This window comes from Equus asinus, chromosome 12 (assembly GCF_041296235.1).
Source record: "Equus asinus isolate D_3611 breed Donkey chromosome 12, EquAss-T2T_v2, whole genome shotgun sequence".
NCBI classification, from domain to species: domain Eukaryota; kingdom Metazoa; phylum Chordata; class Mammalia; order Perissodactyla; family Equidae; genus Equus; species Equus asinus.
The window spans coordinates 68783694-68807203 of record NC_091801.1 but is presented as its reverse complement, the minus strand read 5'-3'; the positions used below and the strand labels follow the sequence as shown (position 1 = coordinate 68807203).

The following is a 23510-nucleotide window of genomic DNA, read 5'->3' as shown; positions in this document are numbered from 1 at the left end:
TTGGTGAGAACTCTGAAGGAACAGAACAGGGTATAATGGGAGAGGATAAGCAGAAAGCTTTTCCGAGGATGTGCTTGGAACCGAGCCATGGAGGCTGACGGGGTTACACAGGAGAAGCATGGAGGGGAAAAGCAGCCCAGGCAGAGGGAACAGCATGGAGGTGATTATGAGGCATAAAGGAACTTGGTTTCTTTGAGAAACTGTGAGGAGACCAGTGTGCTTAGAATAAAGTCAGGAGGAAGAGCATACAAGAGCCTCGACTGGAGAGGTGGCAGGGCCTGATCTGTAGGCAGCCATCCACCATGTTAAGGACTTAGGATTTCATATTAGTTGAAGCCAGGATCTATCAATTTCGTGAGAAAGTTGTCAATCCCCTGCCCTTTGGAGAGTAGGAAAATGGCCTCTCTCTAGGTCCTATGACAGTAAGAAATAGAGCAAGGACTTGAATTTGGATAGTTTGGTTTAAAGTCTAGGGATTTTGCAAAATGTATTCTCATCCCCTACAGATCCATGTGGTAGGAGCCACGTGTCCTCCAAAGGCAGCAGCCTCCATTCGTTTGTATTTAAACTTAGACTAAGGCCCTCTACTAGGCTGGTAAAAAAATCTCTTTTGCCCCCAGCTCCCTGATATGCAAATCCATCACTTGTCAGAGTCACCTACCAGCAGGTCTGCCATTTTCTCCAGCATGTTGGACCAGTGCAGCCGAAACGTCTGGTCTCCCCAAGAACTGATGAAGGAGACACAGGGCTTCTTGCCGTCAAATGGCAAATAGTTGTAATTCCTGTGAAAACATGTTAGGTCTGGAAGTTAGTTGGCAATCGGTGTTTTTCAGGCAATTCCAGCCACATGTTCATGTTTCGTATGTTCTGGGTGGGGTGGGAGAGGGGTGGTGACAAAATGATCAAACTATTAATTCCATCCGTAGCCTATAACTGGGGACTCATGAACAATAAATGACGAGCATTTATGTGGCTACAATGGAGACGTTACTAACAGCCACCATTATCAGACGGAGGGCAAAGCTTAGAAATGATCACCAGAGGGCAGGATTTATCAGGGAAGCCTTCTTCAAGGAGGAAAGTTTTAAACTGAGAGAGGAAAAAAGGGAGAAAAACTAACATTTTTCCCTTACTGTCTATATGCTCGGCACTGGGTAAGGATCAACTGAGATTACAGATGTGAATGCATTTCGCCAACTCAAGTTGCTAGAAAAATGCAAGAGGGTAATAATATAATTAATGAGGATGAAGCCATGTGCCTCAAACTAAACTTAAGCATTGATTCCATGGCTTGCCATCCATCCATCCTTCCATCTATCCAATATTTGTTGCCAGGCATTGGTGCAAATAATGTAGGTGACTCGTTTGGCTAAGAAAGGACAAGAGGGATGGCAAAGTAGCTAGAAGAGATGTGGAGCCAAAGGGAATGTTTGAGTGTGATAGGTGGATATGATTAAATGCTGATGAGAAAAAGATGGGTAACAGGAGGGGAAGAAGACAGAAAAGAAGGAACTAATTTGTCAATTTCGGTTCCCAAGGAGGAAAGGGGTGGATGCAAAGACAGGTAAGCTGGGAGAGGGGTAATAAAAAGGGGAAGTTCTTTGCCTAATGACAGCTGTATTCTTGACTAGGTTTTCCCCAAACCCTCTGTAATTTCCCCACAAACACCTGGAACTGTGTGAAGAATGTAGAAGGAAGGCCAAAGCAAAGTTCTTGGAATAGGCATGATGGGAGAGGTGGCCTTGATAAATGTGGACAGTGTTTGGAGTCACACACCTACAGAGGCCAAGAGGCCAAAAGTGGGAGGGAGAAAGGGAGGGAGAGAGAGAGAGATAAGCTTTGTTTCCATTCCAAAAAACTAGAGAGGCCTGGCTTGGTGACATAGTGGTTAAGTCTGCACGCTCTGCTTTGGCAGCTGGGGGTTCACAGGTTCAGATCCCATGCACAGACCTAACACTGCTTGTCAAGCCATGCTGTGGTGGCATCCCACATAAAATAGAGGAAGACTGGCACAGATGTTAGCTCAGCGACAGTCTTCCTCACCAAAAAAAAAAAAAAAGCTAAAGAGAATTTTAGCCTGAAAGAATGTGTGGTTGTTCTTTTTAGCTCTCCAACCCAAATTTCTTCTGGAGATCATAAAATTAGCAAAGGTGGCCCATGGTCTGTTCTGCAGAAAATAAACCAGCAGGTTTCCATTCAGAAAAGAAGCCAATAAATTCTTGGCAGAAACTGAGGTTGTTATTACAGCAGGAGAACAAAAAAGTAAGATAAAAAAGGTTAGAAACCAAGCTGCTCTTTCTTTTATCTCTTTAAAAATTATTGCACTGAGAATCCTGCAACGAGATAAATTCCCATGCAGTGTTGTACTTTGTTCCAAGGTTTCTTTGCTTTGGATTATTTTGTGCTAATGATGTTCAAGGCCTTTGTCTCTTCGGCTCCCAGGGTCCTCCTAGTCTCACTGGGTCTGCATGGACCAGGATACTGTAGTTTCTCAGGCAAACTGCAGTGCAGATGGAGGACGGCAGATGGGAGGGCACTGCGTTGCCAGTGGAAAGAGGAGAATGCCAGTTTGAATGGCTGCCCTGATACATGACTAGCCTTGTGACTTTGGGCAAGGTTAGGCCTGAAATCAAATGATGCTCCGCCATTGGATGACTTGTTCTCCAATCTCATTCCTGAGCTCCAGCACGAGACATAAATTATATGTGAATGCTCAGCTTTGTAAAACAGGAAAGTCCAGAACAAACACAAGGTGGTATTTTAAGGCCCATGCTAAACCACCCCTTACAAGGTAGTATTTTAATGGAAGCAACAGACAAATAAATTGTGTGTGTAAGTGTGTGCACATGTATATGGACACTGTGCATGCCTGTATATGTGTGTGCACACATGCATAGGCGTCTATTGTAGACATAGAATCTTCTTGAATTCAGCTGCTGCCACCCTGGCTTGCCACTATGTGGACAGAGCCTCCATATAGTGACTGAGGAATATACAGGAAGCCCCAAGCACCAGCAGGACTTATTTTGTTTTCCTTGAGCCAGCTGGCCTGCATTAATATGAGGTTCATCCGAGGATGCCTTGAAACCTCGCATCTCCTCCCAAATCCTTCCCATAGTACATTCCCTGATATCCCCACAAATAGTCAACAAGGGCACAGTTCATGAAGGTGAGGGATGTTGTCACTACCCGGTCGCAGTGAAAGGAGAGAGAGTACCTCTGAGTAGTCTCAGAAAAGTCTCCTGGAGCTGCAGATCCAGTTACAGGATCCACTTATCAATGTCTTCAGTTTTGAGAATGGACAGAGAAGCCGTTAAAGGATGGGGAAGTTTGGGGGTCTTTGGGTGCATGTAAAGGAGAATGGACAAACAGTATGACTGTCAGGGAGCCTAAAAAAGGCCCCTAAAAAGGTGGGCTGTGGGAGGGGGATGGTGGGCCATGGAAGGGAGAGGATTTAGAAAATAGAGGACACGCCCCAAAACAAGAAGACAAGCAGCTAAGATTATTTTCACTTACTCCTTCCTACTTTATCCCAAGCACTGTTCCAAGAAAGTGCCTGACTCCACCTTCTTAAAACAGAATTCTCATCATCCCCTAAGGCCTTCTCGTCCTTTAGGATATCACCTTTTCTGTGCCCTTTCCCAATTCCTCACCTCCTCCCCAGGCAGCGTAAGTCACCCACCCGCTCTCTCAGCTCCATGGTACCCTGTGCCCAACCCAGTTACAGCAATTCCTTAACTCATTCAGAGACAGCCATGAGCATCTCCCATGTGCCAGGCACAGAGAGGAGCAGACACACAGGTGAGTCAGGACAGGCCCTGCCCTCGGAGTGCTCACAGTGTGATAGGAAGACAGACAAAAACATCTTAGTGCAGTGTGATTAGTGCTTGACGGAGGTGAGACTAGAAGTCCAAATCAGACTTGGGGTTCAGGCAAGGGAACTTGGCCTTCATCTTGAAGGGTAATGGGAGCTAGCAGTTCTGAGGAGGTGGCTTGTTGCCCGGCAGAGGGAAGAGCATGCTCAAAGGCCCAGAAGCAGCAAACAGCAGGATACACTTGGAGAACTGCCGGGTCGTTATGTGGCTGGAGGAAAGGTAGAGTTTGAGGAGTGACTGGAGATGATGGTAGAGAAGTAGACAGGGATTGAATTAACAAGCTATGGCCTCTGAAAATAATCCTGAAAGCCACAGGCAGCCAATTATGTCAATCAGGGAAGTAACTGGTTCAGATAGATAGTTCGGTGAATTTCTTGAAGAAGATCCAAGCCAGGTAGGATGTTTTTTAAATAATCCGGGCCAAAGATGTCAATGGTCAGAATCAAAGAAATGGCAATAGATATGAGAAATACTTGAGAACTAGACCTGACCAGACTTCATCACTGATTGGATGGGGGTAGGAAGGAAAAAGAGAACAATTGACAACTTTCTGATTTGTGACTTGGAGTCATGCAGAGAATGGTGGCTCAGACCACAGAAAACCCTCACTATGTGTGGCTTCCCCTTCTCATAAATCCCTTGGCTGGTGCTTGACACCACTTTCTTAAAACAGAATTCTATAATTTTACTTCTCTTTGCATGTTGAAATTTTATATAGATTAAAGATCAATGAGAGTATATGAAGGTGCCCGAGCTCTTTTCTGAAATGGTCTTTTCTGGTGGCTGACAATCGTTTTTTGAGTTCTTCAGCTTGTGGCAAAAATAAGAGAAGAAATGATCTATTCAATGATCCCACCAAGTGGATTTGACATAATAGCACAGAGCTCAGATGAGTCTGATAACTGTTAATAGGGTTTGGGTTGAAATTTTAAATTCTGACCTTCCTACGTTGTTATGCTTCAAAGTTATAGCACAAAGGGGGCTTCAGATGTGCTAAGAATAATCACCATCATCGCTCTGCCCTTAAATGAATTACCTGGATGTGTCATTCGGAGAGTTGTTGACATGTCACTATGGATTTAGTAGAGTGGCTCTTACCGTGTCGTCCCTGCCCTCAGAACCCTGGCTCTCCCCTGCTGTCTCCTACCTGTTCCCTTCTGTCACGAGTGGCTTCTCTGGGTGAGTGGTGGAGGCCATAGGGATGGCAACATTGTGGGCCGCGTCCCCTTCATCTCCATGTAGCAGTGGAACGTTGTCTTCTTCAGCTGATTCAGCTGACTTCTTACTCCCCTGATGAGACCCTCCATCAGTCAAGTTCCCAAAATTACCTGTAGAGGCAGCAGCAAGGGAAGAGGGGTCAGGTGTCAACAAGCAGAATCAGGCTGCTTCACATAAGGGATCAAGTTCATGTGCTCCCAGGGCGGAGAAATAAGATGCCAGTATGAAGGTCGGAAGAGGGATGGTCAGAACAAAGAAATAAGATTGACAGTGATGATGAGCCATCATCTACATCCATCGTGCATTCTGTTTGGTAAAAACTACTTAAGTCACAAATTAAGTGGATTCCATCTCCATTTCCTTCCGCTCCGCTGAAGGAGAACTTCCCAAACGTGAATCAAGACCATCTCTGACAGAATGCTCTTTCTTGGAACAGTTTTCCCAGCTGTATACCAGCTCAGGAAGATTGCTGGGAGTTATAACAACCCTACTATTAGCACCTATTATAATAGCTGATGAGGATTTTTAGGCTGCTTAATTTTAAAATGGCTTATGATAAGGATTTTTAGGCTGGTTAGTTTTAAAACTACAGATGAGATTCAGGCTCCAAGGAGTGGAATTTGCTTGTCCCTTTGTTGGGAAAGATTTAAATTTCTAAGGGAAACCTCTATCTGTGAAGACGCCTCCCTCTCTGTGCCGGGAAGAAGGGGGATGGCCTTATCTCTAGAAACTCTTAATGCCAGAGGCAAGAACTTAAGTTGGTTACTGTCTGGCAACCTCATGTAACTGAACTCCGCCCCACCCCCCCGCAAGTCCTCCTTTGTCTTTAGCTGAGGATAAAATTCAAGTGGTGACTTCTGCCATCCAGTTTGATTCTTATCTAAAATTTGTGGGACCACCAAATGGCCAGACCATACAGGCACTGATACCGTTTTAACTTTTTACATATTCTTTGTCTTGTAAAGAGATAACTCACATACCTATGCCTTAAATTTAGCCTTACTCTCCACCCAACTTGGCAGCAGAAGCAGCAGCTGAGGCAGCAGCAGAAGCGGCAGCAGCAACATGCCGGCAGCAGCTCTGACTGCCCATGGGTCCTGTCCCCATGCTATTCTGCTCTCTAAATAAAAGAGCACTACTGCCAGATCTTAAGAGTCTAAGAAATCTTTCTTTCGACTCCTCGGCTCACCGACCCAGCATCGATAGCTATCTTATGCATGGCACTTTGCATGCATTAACTCATCAAACCTTACAACAGCTCCATGAGGAGTTACCATTATTCCCATTTTATAGATAAAAAGACTGAGACCCAGAGAAGTTAAGTGAGCCTAGGGGTAATGGAACCAGGATTTGTAAGCCAAATCTGTCTGAATCCAAACTGTACTCTTAATCCTTTTTTCTAAGTATGAAAACAAATCTATTCCTTACATATTGACAAGAAGAGTGAACAAGGAATCATTCATTTCTTTCTGAGGTTCCGACCTCCACCAGAGCACCATCATCTCATGCAAGGCACTAATTCATTTATTCAGTGAATAGGTACAAAGCCCATGCATGTGCCATACATTGTATTTGTTGACAAATAAAAATGGCAAGCAATAGGATATATTGGAGTATATGAGGAAGCCATTTGGTATAAACCTAATTCGGCTTGACTTTGTTTTTTTCCAAAAGGGCCTGACTGTGGCTATTGAGCACGCATTGTATATCTGCTTAGATATTTCCTATGGCCAGAACAAAGGCCCTTGAGATAAAGGTGCAACTTCACTCTCCCTCCCACATTGGCATTTCCTTAGGGATAAGCATCTTTCCTTAGGCTAGGAACTGATTGCTGCACTCACCTTTGACCACCCAGCTCACCTGTGACCACTCAGCTGGAGACAACAGACCTGCCACCCTGCTGTGTTCACTGAGACAGAAGACCTACCTGCTATTTCCATCAATTGCTGTGCCGACAGAGCAGTCTCGCGACTATTGTAAAAGGGACATTCCAATCCTATGAGAAACATCCTCTCTGGGGGTATATAACCACTCTGTGCACCCCACTTCTTTGGTGTCCTTTCTTCCTTCAGGAAGAAAGGCCCCGGGTTATAATCCTCATGATGAGGATTTTTAGGCTGGTTAATTTTAAAATTACAGATGAGAAGCAGACTCTGAGGTGTGGAATTTGCTCGTCCCTTTGTTGGGAAAGATTTAAATTTCTAAGGGAAACCTCTATCTGTGAAGACGCCTCCCTCTCTGTGCCGGGAAGAAGGGGGATGGCCTTATCTCTAGAAACTCTTAATGCCAGAGGCAAGAACTTAAGTTGGTTACTGTCTGGCAACCTCATGTAACTGACCGCCGCCCCCCCCCCCCCAAATCCTCCTTTGTCTTTAGCTGAGGATAAAATTCAAGCGGTGACTTCTGCCATTTACTCAATCCGGTTTGACTCTTATCTAAAGTTTGTGGGACCGCCAAATGGCCGGACCCTACAGGCACTGACACCATTTTAACTTTTTTACATATTCCTTTGTCTTGTAAAGAGACAACTCACATACCTATGCCTTAAATTTAGCCTTACTCTCCACCCAACTTTGCAGCAGAAGCGGCAGCAGCAACAGGAACAGGAACATGCCGGCAGCAGCTCTGCCTGCCCATGGGTCCTGTCCCCATGTCAGCAGCGGCGGCAGCAGCTCCCCATGCCAGCAGCATCTCTGACTGCCCGTGGGTCCTGTCCCCACGCAGCAGCTCTGACTGCCCATGGGTCCTGTCCCCATGCTATTCTATACTATTCTCTAAATAAAAGAGCCCTACTGCCAGATCTTAAGAGTCTAAGAAATCTTTCTTTCGACTCCTCGGCTCATGGATCCCACATCACTCAGATTTAAGCTCAGAATAAACTCACCCAAATTTTCATTTATAGATTGGTTATGGATTATTTTCGTCGACATTGTCTACACTTACCAATAGAAACTTCAAAACTAATGGGTTTATCTCCAATCTTCCGGTCAATCATGGTAGCTTCGAAAAATGCTCCAAAGAGTAAAAATTCCTCATATTTTTCTGGTACAATCTATAGAAAGAAAAAAAAAAAACATTAGACAAGGCTGGCTCTTTTTTTAATCATTGGGAAGCTGAATTAGTGATGCTAACCTGGTCCAGGGTAATTCCTAGGCATTTGAGTCTCAGTGTCAGCCTGAACTGGCACATCATTTCCCCACTAATCAGACAGGCAGGAACGAGGACCTTCAAACTACAAATCCGAATTCAGCCATTTATCTAGAATGATGTGGTCTCAGCCTCCTGAGCCACACCTCCTTATGATAAAATCTTCTTTTATTTTAAAGGCTAAGCTAGGTATGTGGATCTTTCTAAGGTGCTATTGGTGAAACCACGGCTTGGAATCACCTGCTGGTGAGCAGACGTTTAGAAAAAAGACAGACTCACAGGATGAAGCCCTTACATTTGAGCATAGTTTTATGCATCATACAGCGTGGTCACATACATTCTGTTTGTTCCTCTTAACAACCTTAACAGGTCAAAATTTGGATCGTTCCCATTTTACAGATGAGGAAACTAAACCTAAGGTTGAGGTTAGTAACTTTCCCAGTATTCTGACCACAGAACCTGTGTTCTTTGAACTTCGACATGTGTTAACCCAACGCCTTGGTGCTAACTCAAAGACAGACTTTACTTCCTGAAATAACACAAGCCCAGACAAAAGCGGGTGCAGGGTTGGGCATTTGCATCAGCATCAGCCAATTAAGTGTGTCCAGGATGGGCTATAAGTGGTTGCTTCTGCGAGGGGTGCACAGGTCCCAGAATCACAACTGCTTTTACATTGAAAAGGGCCTTAGAGCTCATCTGCTCTAACCACCACCTTTTATCCAAATAAACTAAAGCTCAGAGAGACTAAGGGGCTTCCCAAGATCACATAGCAAGTTAAAGTCAGTCAAGATTTGAAGCCTGGTCTCCACCGAGGCTGCCTTCTCAAGGAGCCTGCATTCTGGAAGATGGGACTGTGACAGGTCACAAGACAGGAGCCATCTCAAGATAACACACAACTATTTGCAAATGACTCCTATTGACATGGAACAGGCTGATGGTTCAGGGAGCAGATACAGCTGGGACACCGTGACACAGCATCACGTTTCTGAGCGAAGAGGCTGAATGAGCCGGAACCATGCAGTCTGCGCTTCCTGGTTTTACAGTTGGATTCATTAAACTCCATGGAAAAAGAAATAAGGTTCTTCTAAGGAAATAAAGCAGTTGTGGCTTCAGAGGTTAAGAGCCCATTCAATCAAGAGCCCTGACCCTTGTCCCTCAGAAAGCCAATGGGTCCCCAAAAGGTGACCCTTCCTTCAAACAGGAGCCTGCTGTGCCGTCGGCATCAGCAGGAAATGTTTCTATTGACCAGAAAGTGTCAGACAGGGTGGGGGCCAAGTGCTGGATCTTAGTCACAGAGCACACACCCCTCCCACCTGCTGCCCCTGTATCCCCTGCCTATAAACCAGCCACTTATCTCCCTTCCTGAGGCCGAGTTTACTCTCTGGGAGGAGATTAAAAATCACTTGGAGACCTGGAGGGAATGTAGGCTACGTAACCTGGAAGAGGGACAGCAGGCTCCATAGCCAGACAAACATTTCTTCAAATCCCAGCCCTGCTTCTTCCTAGCTGGTTGACTTCAGGCAAGTCATGTCCACTCTGGGCATCATTTTCCTTGTCTGTGAAATAGACATCATAGTAGGGCCTACAGTGGGGAGAAATGAGATCATCCGTGTGGAGGACCTGGTATAAAGCCTACACATATAAATGCCACAAATGGTAGTCAGTATGAGGATCTCAACAGATTAGAATTCATGTCTCAATCCTACCCATCCTTCAAGGTACAACTCAACTGCTTCTTCCTTCTGGAAGCATACCTTGATTCCCTGAGCTGGAAAAAGGTTGATGGTACTGTTTACTTAGCTCTTGTTACATGTCAGATGTGGTTTAAAGAATTTTACCCACATTATCTCATGTAATTCTCACAACTCCCCTGGGAGGGAGATATTTTGATTCTACTCATTTAAAGATGAGGACACTGCAGTCCTGTGAAAGATTAAGATAACTGTCCAAAGTTACAAAGCACGATGAATATTTATTGAGGGCTTACTATGTGCCTTCCAGGCTCTGCTCTAAGCACCTTGCGTGTATTAACTCATTAAACCTTCACTATGAGCCTACAAAGCAGAGGTTATTATTGGAAATAAGCATAAGGAGCTTAAGTCACTTGGCCAAAGATTCAGATAGTGGCACTGTTTCTCTAGAGACAAGGCAGTAACCATTACACCACACTGCCACATCTTAAATCCAGCTGTCTTCCTGGAGAGCCCAACATTTTAGTCGTTATACTTCACTCACTCTAGGAAATAATAGCACTTTATCTGTACCTCTTTATTGCACTTATCACTTTCTACTTTCTGTACATTTATTTTGCATGCCTTACCTCCCCTTCTAACCATAAATTCCATGGAGTCTGACTCTTTTTATTCCTACCAATGTTTAGGATGATGTTTAAACAGGAAGCTACTCAACAAGTGTTCACAGAATTTAGAAATGAACATATCTATTGGATTAGTGATGCTCTGTGAAAGTTTGGCATAGGGAAGATAAGCTTTGATGGTGGTGATGAAAGGCCAACATCATGGGATCTCATTTGTCCAGATAGGCAATGAGATCGTGGCTGCAGCAAGACAGATTGGAGCTTGAAAACCCTGGAGAGCTAAAAAGAGGAAGATGCTGCAAGAAGGGATATCACCGTGTTGGTGAGGGCGAGCTCTGAGCTTTTGAGACTCTGAGGAAGGTAGAAGCCCAGTGTGGTGGTTTTAAAATATGTCCATAAATTCTTGGAAAAATCCTCTCCTCAAAAGGTGAAGCCTAATTCCCCTCCCTTTCAGTGTGGACTGGACTTAGTGACTCATTTCTAACAATTACAACATGACACAAATGTCAGTGTGTGACTTCCATGGGTTTGGTCATAAAAGACATTGCAGTTTCCGCCTTGCTCTCTCTTAGATCACCCACTCTGGGCGAAGCCAGCTGCCATGCGGACACTCAAGCAGCCTATGGAATGGTCCATGTAGTGAGGAACTGAGGCCTCATGCCAACACCCAACAAGGAACCAAGTCCTTCTGCCAACCGCCAGCGAGTGAGTAAGATGTGAGCGCACCATCTTGGAAGTGGATCCTCTAGTTCCGGTCAAGCTTTCAGATGAGACTGCAGTCCTGCCAACATCTTGATTGAAACCTCATGAGAGATTCTGAGCCAGAACCACTGAGCCAAGTTATTCCCAAATTCCTCACCCACAGACAAAATAAATATTTGTTGTCTTAAGCTGCTAAATTTGGGGGTAATTTGTTACATAGCAATAGATAACTAATAAACCCAGCAAGAAACTGACATGTTTTTTGAACTTCTTGTTTGTTCGGGAAAAACAAGAAGCCAAAATGAAGAGAAGAGAGAGGTGAAATAAAGGTTTGAATGATACTGAATTTTCCCCCTCTCTTCTACCTTCTACACAATAGCCAAGATGGCCCCTGGCCTTGTAGGAAAATGTACACTCTACTCCACATGTTCCCAGTCACCCTTTCTTTCTGCTATGATCTATTTTTTCAGACGGCCTCAGAAAAAATATCTTGAAGACATTGACTTGGGTTAAGAAAATCTTTACTAGCCCCTTTCTACTTGGCAATCCCTGTTTAGAGAAGAATGCCCAGTATCAACAGCAGGAAAGATTGTCACAAGGACAGATACAAGGCATATAGGCCTAGGTGGCTACCAAGCTACCCACGATTTCTGGCAAAGTCCAAAAAATGTTAAGTTTCCAAAGCTGGCATATATTCTGAAGAAACACACATAAATGTAATCACGTCAAGGTGATGTCAGTTCTAACCACAACAAACTGACAGTACGCATTTCCAGAGAATATTCTCCAATATATAAGTTCAGAGGGGGAGCCGGGGGCATCCATAAAAAACCCAAAGTAAGTCACAAACAACAGGGTGGAGAGTTCTGAATAGCTGCCCATGGCGGTGGGAGCAAACCACAGTAACGTTGGTAAAAACAACGAGAGCAAATGGATTGCCTGCTTACCACATCTGTGCTAAGAACCCTGCTGACCATTTTACAGGCATCCCCTCACTTATCCCCATGAGATGCCTATGACAGAGGGACTATGACTACCCCATTCTGTTGATGAGTAAACTGAAATACTGAGACGAGTTAGTACTAGAGACATGAATAGAATCAACCCCCAAGATTTGCAATCCTGTGTTCCAACCTCTCCCCCACACTGTTTCTTAAGATTTATTAGATCCAAGAAGTAAAATTAAGTGGCTCTTCCAAGGCTAAGGTGACCTTCATGCTACAACCCTTCAGTCTAGTCTCCCCTAGGAATAGACAGCTCTGGGAAACCAGCCATCACCTCTCTTCCGCACCCGAAATGATTGGTTGACCAGAGAAATACACTCCTAGGGACAGAATCATTCAAGCTGAGAGCTGAAATCCACCCACCCCTGCTACTAACAAAACATAAAGTTCTTTTGTTGCTTAACTACAAAGTACTATTGCTAAACTAAACAGTTGAGAGGATATTCACTGTTTGAATTCAACTTGGGGCCCCAGATCTCTTTCCCATAATACAGAACCAGGCTGGAAAAGTGCTAATATGCTTTATGTTGAGTAATAAGCAAAGATAAGCATTCCCTTGAATTGTGATTTCCCCATAGGTTTGGGGCAGGAGAACAGGTTTCTCAATTTCTTGTATCCCAGCTGGTCACCCACCCTTCCTCCTCTTCATCCCTCATCCCACGTTATCTCATATCTCAAGCATATTCTAAGCTAACAAAGCTAAACAAAATTAGGCCACAGATGTGGTTCCGTCCACCACCTCACCACCCACTCCCACTAGCTTCCCCAGAGCACTTTTATTTCTCTTTTACTCTGGTTTCCATGGGAATCCATGTTTGGAGGGGTGCTGAAGGAATTTATCACGAGCAGATTGCCGTGATGTGTGCAGGAAGAGGCAGAGGATCAGCCCTGCATACAGGGCTGAGCCGAGACACACTTTGCAGGGGGGTGAGACCTGTGTGGGCCTTCAGAAGGTTTGGGAGCCTGTGGCAGGTTCTGTCTCTGCTCCGGGCTCACCTCACAGGAGCAGTGGAGCAGTGCTCAGACCTACCTCCGGGGGTACATCGAAAGGTTCCACCTCGACCTCTGTTGAGTTGGTCTTGTCCGAAGCCTGCTGGGGTTTTCCATCATCGGTTTTGTCATCCTTGTCTTTACTTGAACCTTTGGAAGATTTGGAATCTTTGTCCTTCGAAGACAACTTTAGTCCCTTGAGTGCTTTGGAAAATTTAGACTCCTGTGCCCCTCCCGAGAGGATTTCCACAGCAATTTCTACCAAGATTCTGCCCCGGAATGACACGCCTTCTCCGAAGCCTTCGTTCAATTCCTGGTAGTCGTCCATCAGGCTGTGGTTCCTGGGTGAGCCGTACAGGTTAATCCAGGCAGGTCCGAAGGTAGGTAGAAAGCCTAGAAAGATCCCAAGCTTTAGTTGCCTGGTTATGTTTACAAGCTGATTATTTTTTTGCTTTATGAAAGTTGTGCATATTCATTTAGAAGTGTAGAAAATGCAGAAAAGATAAGAGAAAATATTTATGAGATATCCTGTCACCAAAAGACAGCCATGATTACCATTTTGCTATATTTCTTTCTAGTCTTTCTTCCATGCATATGTTTATACTCATTCACTCATTGTGATAATACTATGAATGCTGATGTGCATGCTCACCTGTTCACTCATTCGTGAAATGTTTATTGACTCCTAACATGTGCCAAGCACCATGCTAGACACTCAACGCAGAGCCCAGTGGAGAAGAAAGCAGATACAAACATTAAACAAATAAATATTTACATTCTAAATGCTATGAAGGAGATACACCTTCTGCTGCAAGAACAAATAACAGGCTGATGTGGCATGGAAAGGAGTTAGGCAGAGAGAGCAGAGAGAAGAAAGAGTTCTGGGCAGAGGGAACAGCATACAGCAGTTGGAAAGGAGCTAGCAGATAGAAGGAACTGAAAGAGAAAGCCCGTGTGGCTGGAATCCAGAGAGTGAGCTATGTGAGAAAAGTTTGGAGAGGTGGGTGGGTCTTGGGGCCTTGACAAGAATTTTGGTCTTTATCCTAGAAATCACAGGAATATTTTACAGAGATTTAAGCAAAGATACAACATAATCAGATGTGTGGGTTTTTTTTTTTTTCCTGACTGAGCAAGATTGGCCCTGAGCTAGCATCTGTGCCAGTCTTCCTCTATTTTACGTGGGTCACCGCCACAGCATAGCTGACACACAGTATAGGTCTGCACCCAGGATCCAAACCCGCAAACTTGGGCTGCTGAAGCAGAGCATGCCAATCTTAACCACTACACCACGGGGCCGGCCCCCCAGATGTGTGTTTTAAGATCACTCTGGCTGCTATGTGAAGGATTATAAGAATGGATGTGGACAAAGTTGTTCAAGGACCACTTCGTCATCAGAACTGAAGACAGCAGTGGCTTGGACTAGGGTGGTGGTAGCGGAGATTGAGAGAAGTAAGTATTCTGAGATATGTTCTAAACGTAGAACTGAAAAGACCTGATGATTTTAGTTTACAATTAGCACAGATATTTTCCTTTCTTAATACGTAGCATCTGGGAAAACACAGTGTCTGTGCAAACATGATTTGGCAATAGAATGTTTCATTTTGACAGGCAGTACAGGACCACAGTCCTGAAGCTTGGCTGCCTAAGCTCAAATCTCAACTCTCAGCTTGACGTTTTCAAGCTATGGGACCTAGGGCGAGTTAACTTTCCTCTGCTTCAGTTTCCTCATCTGTAAAATGGAGATGCTAATAGTACCTATCTCACCTATCAGGATCAATAGAGATAATATCTATTAAGTGCTTCACACATGCCTTAGGGAGTGCTCAAGAATATCTGCCATTACTCAATAAATACACGTATCATAATTTGCTTAATTCCCCCATTGTTGACAAATAGATGTTTCCTTATATTGCACTATCAATAGTTTTATGCCTAAATGTTTCCTCCTCCACTTCCCCTCCCCTCCCCAGACTAAATTCTATTTCTCCTCTGAGTAAATTTTTTTTTACTAACAAGTTTTTGGTTTTATTTTGTTTTGCTGAGGAAGATTAGCCCTGAGCTAACATCTGTGCAATCTTCCTCCACTTTATATGCGGGTCGGCGCCACAGCATGGCTGATGAATAGGCCTGTGCCTGGGATCCAAACCTGTATACCTGGGCCACTGAAGTGGAGCACGCCGAACTTAACTACTATGCCACGAGGCCAGCCCCTCCTTTGAGTAAATTGTAAGAAGTAGAGATATTGTGTTAAAAGGGTAGAAAGAGGGGCTGGCCCTGTGGCCAAGTGGTTAGATTTGCACACTCCACTTCGGCGGCCTGGGGTTTCGCCGGTTCAAATCCTGAGCGTGGACATGGCACTGCTCATTGAGCCATGCTGAGGCAGCATCCCACATGCCACAACTAAAGATACACAACTATGTACTGGGGAGCTTTGGGGAGAAAAAGGAAAAAGTAAAATTTTTAACAAAAAACCAGGGGTAGAAAGAATTTGGGGCCCCTGATGTCTACTTTTTTGAACACTGTCATACATCTCTTGAATGTCATCAAGATGTTCCTGAAAAGTTGTGGGTAAAACATGTTTACATCTAGTTAAGAAATCCTGTGGATGGGTGGATGTGCTTTCTGCATAAAGCAATTGCGGGCCAAACCCTTCCAACACAGGAAGAATCGAACGTTAGATCTTTAATGAGGCCTCTCTATGGTGTCACTCTGAGGGCATAAAAATGTGTACAGCTTGTTCTCTGCTTAAGCCAAGCCTTCAAGATATATGTGTATATGTATAAATACACACACAGAGACACACACACACACATATATACACAAATATATACATCAATTAACACAAATTTGCAGCGCAGAGAAAGATTGCCTTGGGATTAAAGAGAGGGAGGGTTTATTGGGATATTTAGAGAATTACCACCTGCTAACCCAGGTTTTGCAAATAAAGAGCGTCATACTGGGTGGAGGCTCTTTCAGCCTTCTCAGTGGATTAGCTGGGGCTCTCTGTTCCCTCCCCGGCTCTCTGAGCGCACAGTCAGAAGCACCTTCCTGCCATACTCATGTTCTCGTGCTCCCACGAGTGAGTTGGGGGCACAACGTTTTTGGACTATTTAAACATGCAATAACCATTCTTAGCATGCGAACCATACAAAAATGTGTGGCAGGTCCTATGTGGCCCATGGACTATAATTTGCCAACCTCTGAGCTAATCTAAACTACGGTTTTCAGTTAAGAGACCTAAAGCCCAGGAAGAGGGAGTGACTGCCTCAAGGACACACAGCAATGTTTGTGGAAGACCTGGGACCAGGACCGAGCCTCCTGGAGTCCAGAGCTTTGCTCCCGCCACTGCCCTGACCACAGACCACACAGAACATGGAAGGTGCCTAACACATTGCCTGCTCCGACCCTCTTGTTTTAAAGATGAGAGCTCTAAATCAATCATTTCAAGACCCTATTTCCAAGCCAGAGGCTGTACCTTTATCTCCATCCTGTTCGTTGGAGATTTTCTTCAGGTCAATGAAATGGGTTGCCAGCGCTACATCATTCATGCTGCCTTCATCCCACACCTGGATTTTCACCCTCCGACACAATGGAGGGAACATTTCCTTGAAGACCACCTGTTCGTGCCACACAGGATTGGCACAGTTCTTCTGCACAGTGGTTCGTCCCTAAAACACAGCCAGAGGATATGAGCCATGCAAGGAAATGAAAGAGGCCTTTGACCAACCAAAGAAAACTCTTCAAACCAGCTGGAAATATAAAGCAAGTTGCTAAAAATAATGAACCTTCTTACACCCAACACTCATGAAAATCAGCTATACCCAGCAAACATTACTGATGACCTACTCTGTGCCCGACATCAGGGACAAATGTGAGTAAGTCACGAGTCCTGCCCACAGGAAGTTCTCATCGGCATACTGGCTTTGGAGTGAAACAACCACCCGTTACGGGCAGGAACTGTTCCATGCATCTCCAGAAACGCAGCAGATACAGTTAGACCCTGAGTTCATGTTTCATAAAAGTAGGACCTTGTGTAAATCACTTCCCCAGGCGGGACCTCAGTTTCCTTGTCATGAAATGGAGGTGTCATCCAATATGACCACCAAGGTGGTCCAAGTCAAAAACACCTCAACGCTCACCCTGCCCATGGGAGGGGTCAGGGTAGGCATATATTTTAAGTGCAGAGACAACAATGTGTCAGCTGGAGCTTCAAAGTCCAGCCAACCAAGATTAAGCTCTGACCACGTGTCCAGGCCATGGTACTTCCAGTGGCTCCAGTAGGGAACAGAGATGTCCAGACTTACGTAGGACAAGGACTACCTGGGGAAACTGTGGAGAAGATTGGGAGGGAGATGGTAATTCTGCAGGGTCTGGGGACTGGGAAACAGCTCAGGGAAGTGGCCAGAGGTGAGAAAGGAAACCTGTCTGCCTGGCTCCTAAATCATGATCCCCCCCAAAGCTCCTCTCCGTGATCTCCAACGGAGAGTGAGTGGGTGATCCTCCCCTATTTTCTTATCACATGATCCAGGGGCTTTCGTGACAAGCTTTCTCTCTCAAGGCACTTCCTAATCTTGGCTTTAACTTAATTTCATTGGACTGAAAATACCCTGGATAAAGATCAGGGGTCTGGCCTAGACCTGCCAGTGTTGCTGATAATGGTTCCTTACCGTTTGCCCAGCAAAGGAGACCTCCACGAAGGGATCCACAAGGTCCTTACCGTCACCCACAAATGCTTTGGTGACGTTCGCCATGATGCTGGAGTTCATCTTGGGTAACCCTTCTGCTTTGTAGAGTCTCACATAGAATCTGGCCCAGGGTCTCTCTGATGGAAACCCTTGAGGGATCAAAAGGTTCCTTGGGGTTTGAGTGGGGAAACAAAAACAAAAAATGAGAAGGCTCTCTCACTTGAAAGAATAGAGAGAAAAGGTAGAAACAATTTAGAGGCAGAAAGAAGGATCCTGATATAAGAGAAAAATCTGAAAAAGATTAGGATTCGTCACTAAAATGAGCTTTGTTCCTAATGTTAAGGACAGCAAAAGGTATGAATAGAGTGAATGCCAACTCATTCAGGTGCTGGAATTATAGGAAAAACACTGTCTCTCACTCTGCACCTTTAGAGAGGTGCATTGTCTTCCCTTTTCACAACCCAGTGGTTGAAATTATAATTCCTTCAAAGAAAAATCAGCTAAATTCAGATAAATCAGATAAGCTCAGGAACGGCTTATCTATTATGGCTTATTATAGGAAGACAGGCTGTTCTTGTCCTAGAAGCTGACTTCCCAAAGGATAGTCATGCCTTTGATAAGAAACATCTTGGTGCCTCCAATAGAGCAGAATCCCAAGTGAACAAGCCATGATCTTGGCTGTTCTCATGTACCCAAAAGGAAAGGGATAGAGGAAGGGGAAAGAGACAGGGAGATTGGGACCTGTCATTTCCATTGAATGGCCCTGGATGGACCTGTCTCACTTTTCTATTTGCTCCTCAGCATCAGAGATTTTGGGGTTGGTCTTTAAGACATCGCCTTTCCCGGTCACGCTGATGTCACACTTCAGGTACCCCTTTGTGCCGGTCCTGATGTCGCCAGGGTCTGTGAGCAGGGCCCACTTGTCGCAGAACTGATGACCTGTAAAAGCATCCTGACAGCTCAGAAATCCTGCACAGACGGACCCAGCAGCTCCACCCAGTTCTCGCCACACCCAAGGCCTCCCAAACTCTACTCCCTAAGAAAGAGTAGCTCATGGCAGTTATTTCTAAGTCTCCTGCTGCCTCCCTCTCCTTCTTTTCCTCCTCTCCATTGCTTCCCACCCACGTCATCTTTTCTCCAACCTGCCACAGGTATTGGGGAAGCCTTCAACCTAGTGGAAATCACATAGGCGGGATCTAGCTTTGACCAGATCAGAGGACGTTAATGGACATATTTCACTGGCTGTAAATGTGGCTCATGGATCTTTTTGTTTGGCCCTCACTGTGAGTCCAAACTTCAAAATCTAGACTTCTGGCTTATCTTAAAAAACGTTTGTTAGATCTGGCAATACACAGTGCACATTTCCACACAACAGCAGGTGGTAAAGGGGCTGAGTAGACACCACTCCTTCCATATGGGTTGTGAGCCCTCCGGTTCCCCACAGCCTCCAACACCCCTTAGTGTATTAAACTCAGCCCACTGCCCTCAGTTATGCCCACTGCCTGGCCCCGCTGGGGTCATGTGATTCGGAATCACTGCTGAAGACAAGGGGACTTTCATGAGAAGATCTATGTTGCTGGCTCTGTTGCTTATTAGCTCTTAATCTAGCTTCTCTAAGTTTCACTTCCTTATAAAGCAGGGATAATAATAATTATTATAGTAAATCCATTTATGGCACGCCACAGTCATTATTCTGTGCTGAGTTTTGTCCTAAGCACTTTATGTATGTTTATTAATTTAATCCTCCAGCAACCCTTTGAAGGAGGTACTACTTTATCCCCATTTTGAAAGATGAGGAAACCGAGGCACAGAGAAGTCCAATCATTCACCCAAGGTTGCACAACTAGGAAAGAGCACATGGGAATTTGAACCTGGCTCTCTGGCTCCAGAGTCCACATGCTTAACTTCTATACTCTTCCATCTTTCTTGCTTGGGTCTCACAGCACTAAATTAGACAGAATTTGTAAGGAAAAAGAAACTGCTCAGAAGTATGGACATATAAGATAATTTTAACAGTAGATTGTAAACTTTGAGGAGAAGAGTCATGTCTTGCTCAACTTCGTGCAATTGGTGCTCAAGGTCATTGAAAGGAGGGTGAAATGGATGAGTGCATAAACAAGCTGGACCTCCAAGTGTGGCAAAGTGGAGATGAGTAAGAGAGAGATACCGGGAGGCGATGCTTTCTTACCAGGTTGATTGTACACGGTCCCCAGGTCTACTTTGAAGGAGCCAATCAGTACACTCCCTATCAGCTTGTGGTGAAGGACCTGAGGAGAAAGGAGGCAGTGAGTCCAGCAGCACTGGAGTTTTTGGAGGATATATCTGTTAAGTGGGTTCACAACATCTCAAAGAGAATTTTAGGTCTTGACTCTTGTCCGGCTTTCATTCTCTTCTGAACCACAGTGACATTTGGTCCTGGAACCTCAGGGCTGGCTCAGAGGTCATCCAGGAGGATCTCACCTGTACCTCTTCCTACCGCAGGGTCTCAGCTAATCCTCTACTGAAGGACACTGAACAAATGTCACCACCTGAAAGGTTGGGGTTTTTTTCTGCCAAAATGAACTCTAGTGCAGCCCACCCTTCAACACTCATCTCTGCCTGTTGAAACTCTACCCATTGTTTGATGCCTACTGCCATTGTCACCTCCTCCAGCAGCCCTCCATGATCCTCTGCAACTGAAGGTGTTCCCTTTCTCCTCTGCACTCCCACAACACTTGGCTTGCAGCTTTCTCAGAGAACTCATCACGTGTTGCCTTGAGAGGTTTTGGACACATACAATAGTCAGAACAAGGGAGGTGGTCATCCTCAATATTTTGTCTGATCAGAAGTGAGCAGAGTGCCTGGCTGGTGACAGCAGCACACTTCAATGCTGATGTCAAGATGAGGAGGCTCTGACGAAGGTGACAGAGCTGGTGCCAGGTGCAGGAGCTGCATTGTGTGAGAAACTGCTGAAGAATCAGGAGAGTAGTTTAACCTGGAACCCCAGAAAAGAGGAAGCTGGATGGAATCAAGGAAGGGCAATGGTCACTGAAGAGTCTTCAAATCTTGGAAACACCGCCATCTAGAAGAGGGAGTAGGTTCCCCGTGTGGTTCCCAAGTTACAAGAAGAGAGGTTTCAGCCCAGTGTAAGGACAATTTTCACAACAGAACTGCCCAGCAATGGCATGTGCTTTTCCAGAAGCATCACTGGAAATAATCAAGTGGTGCCCGAGAGCCCCACGTCACGGAGGTGGCAGAGAGGGATTCCCGCAGCAGCTGGAAGTTAGACTAGATGCCTCTGAGTTCCCTTCTAACTATAAAACTCCATGAGTTTCTTGATTCAGCAATGGTTTCCTACTTTCTTCTACCCACCACAAGGCCTTGTTCATATTAGGGGTTCAATCAACATTCAGTGAACTAATGAATGATTGACCAGTCGAATGATGGATGAATGGGAGACTGTGGAGCTTCTGAACAGCTCCTTTTGGCAGAGGCAATAAGAAACAATAAATTCAATGGACTTCAAGAAATGAAGAAGTGACAGCCCTCCCCACCTCCCTTCCCACTCTTTCTCCCTTGCCCAGACTTTGCAAAGGAGTTAGAGAACTGAGGGGCAGTCAGCACAGCTTGGCTTGAATAGAGAACTTATTTAAGGCCACACACAGAAAACTCACTTCAACCCTCCCACCCCGCATGCTTGCAGTTGCTAATGCAGCTTCCCAAAGACCAGAGCCAGAACACAAGTCTGACTCTGGCTCTCTTCCCAGGTTGAAAGCATCTGGGTCTCTGTGGGCACAATGGGATGCAAGAGCCCCATATGGATCTTTAAATAACACAGGAGGCCTCCTCCGACCATCCACCCAGTGTGAGCACCAGGCCACCCTGGAGTGGTCAAGCACTAGATTACAGGAACTCTGCGGCATCTCACACACACAGTGCTGGTGGCCCTGTGTGCCTAGGGCCACTGTCAAGGGAAGATGGTCTTTGACACCACCAGGGTCTGCCACAGTCTGGCTGTCCCCATAGCATGTGCTTACAACACTCCCCGCTTCTTTTCCCATGCTGAATTTATTCTGGGCGTGCTGACTTTTAGTCCACAGACTGCCAGAAAATTTGTATTAAACACTCCCCTCTCCAGAAGAATTTTCCCTTTAAAATCTTTCGTCTCTGTCCCTAAGGATCATTTAGGGAGCCCAAAGTATTCTCTTCTTCCAAGTTAGAGGATGAGAGACAGGCAACAGCAGCTTTGATCCTCTGTCTAGAAATCCACTCGCTCCACAGAGAGTCAGGACCCTTGTCTATGATACAGTATAAAAGTCTAGCTGTTGACTGTGTGTCTGCAATCTGCGTGGTCCTAAGAGCCTGCCCTAAAGCCTATCGCCCAAACAGGTGGTTGCCCGAACTGTGCAATGTCCCAAAGCCCTGGGCAATGCCCCAGGTCCCAAGATAGCTGCTGCACCACCTGTCATCATGCCTGGAATTCAAACATGAAGAATGTTTGGCTCTTGATGATTTTTCATTCTTCAAGGGTCACATTCTTCAAGTGCCCCTGAGAAAGATAATATCATAATTGCACTATTACCTATGCCTTATATATAATATATACCAATATAATAACGTATATCAATATAATAATATGTACTAATGTAATGATATGTACCAATATAATAATATGTACTAATATAATAATGTGTACTAGCATAACAACACGTACTAACATAATATAAGATAATATAATGTATATAATAGAGATGAGTGGGTGATAAGGACAGGCAAGGATGTCTCCAAGACAAGTTTCGCATCTTCGCAATTCTAATTAGAGTTGATGTCACTGTTTAGGAAAAGCTTTCCTCCTTCTCCAGGCATCTTATGTGGCACATAAGTAAGACTGCTGCCCTTTCAGAACTATTTGGCAGAGAGCCCTTCCCCTTCAGCTCCTGACCTCTGCCTCCTCCAGGCACGCACACCCTCGCCACCCTCTCCCTGGAGAAGCAGTGATATCTCAGACTGGTGGCAGAGATGCAGTCTGTCATCCACTGGTCTCCGTCCTTTGACTGAGTGGTGTGAAGTGGGTTACGATCCATTTGGCCTGCCTTTCTCTCATCTGGACTAGCACAGCCTCAACGCACTTTTCCTTCCCACTCCTGGCCTCCATGTGGCAGGCCAACCTGGATAAGGCACCTGGCCAGACCAAGAAGCTCTCTCTGTCTCTACTCTTCACACTTGACCTGTGGAGGCAGGAATTCACCTGGCAGGGCTTGAGGGAGGGTCTATGCAGCAGACCCAGCCCACTATGGGCAGGTCCTGTGGTCTACACTCAGAGGCAACTAGTAAGAAGCCAAATAGCAAGCACTTGCTCCACATCACATTCTCTGATCCAGCATCACTGATATGTTTGGTTCCTTACTGATTCTTTTTCCTGTTTCTCCATCTATCACCAACTAGCAGGGGAAGGGATGTGATTAATTATCATTACTGAGGATATCACCCCAAGAGAGAAACAGTAATATTTGCTTCATAAAAAGAAAGAAACCGACTCAAAATGGCAATCCATTAAGATGTCATTTGAAGCATATGTTTCGGGTTCTCACAT

The 23510-nt window shown here is 45.2% G+C and overlaps 1 protein-coding gene across 5 annotated transcripts in view; it reads right to left on the bottom strand.

Annotated features, from left to right (window-relative positions):
• The window catches only part of FER1L6 (fer-1 like family member 6), a 159025-nt gene that overhangs the window by 80343 nt on the left and 55172 nt on the right, over nucleotides 1-23510 (bottom strand). For all 5 annotated transcript variants that reach the window (XM_070481554.1, XM_070481556.1, XM_070481557.1 and 2 more), the window contains exons 7-14: nucleotides 20127-20205; nucleotides 18721-18877; nucleotides 17921-18107; nucleotides 16729-16921; nucleotides 13294-13646; nucleotides 8037-8145; nucleotides 5023-5203; nucleotides 662-782 (exon numbers count right to left, since the gene is read on the bottom strand). In XM_070481554.1, the coding sequence (XP_070337655.1) occupies nucleotides 662-782; nucleotides 5023-5203; nucleotides 8037-8145; nucleotides 13294-13646; nucleotides 16729-16921; nucleotides 17921-18107; nucleotides 18721-18877; nucleotides 20127-20205 (1380 nt within the window). The remainder of the gene's footprint in view (nucleotides 1-661; nucleotides 783-5022; nucleotides 5204-8036; nucleotides 8146-13293; nucleotides 13647-16728; nucleotides 16922-17920; nucleotides 18108-18720; nucleotides 18878-20126; nucleotides 20206-23510) is intronic.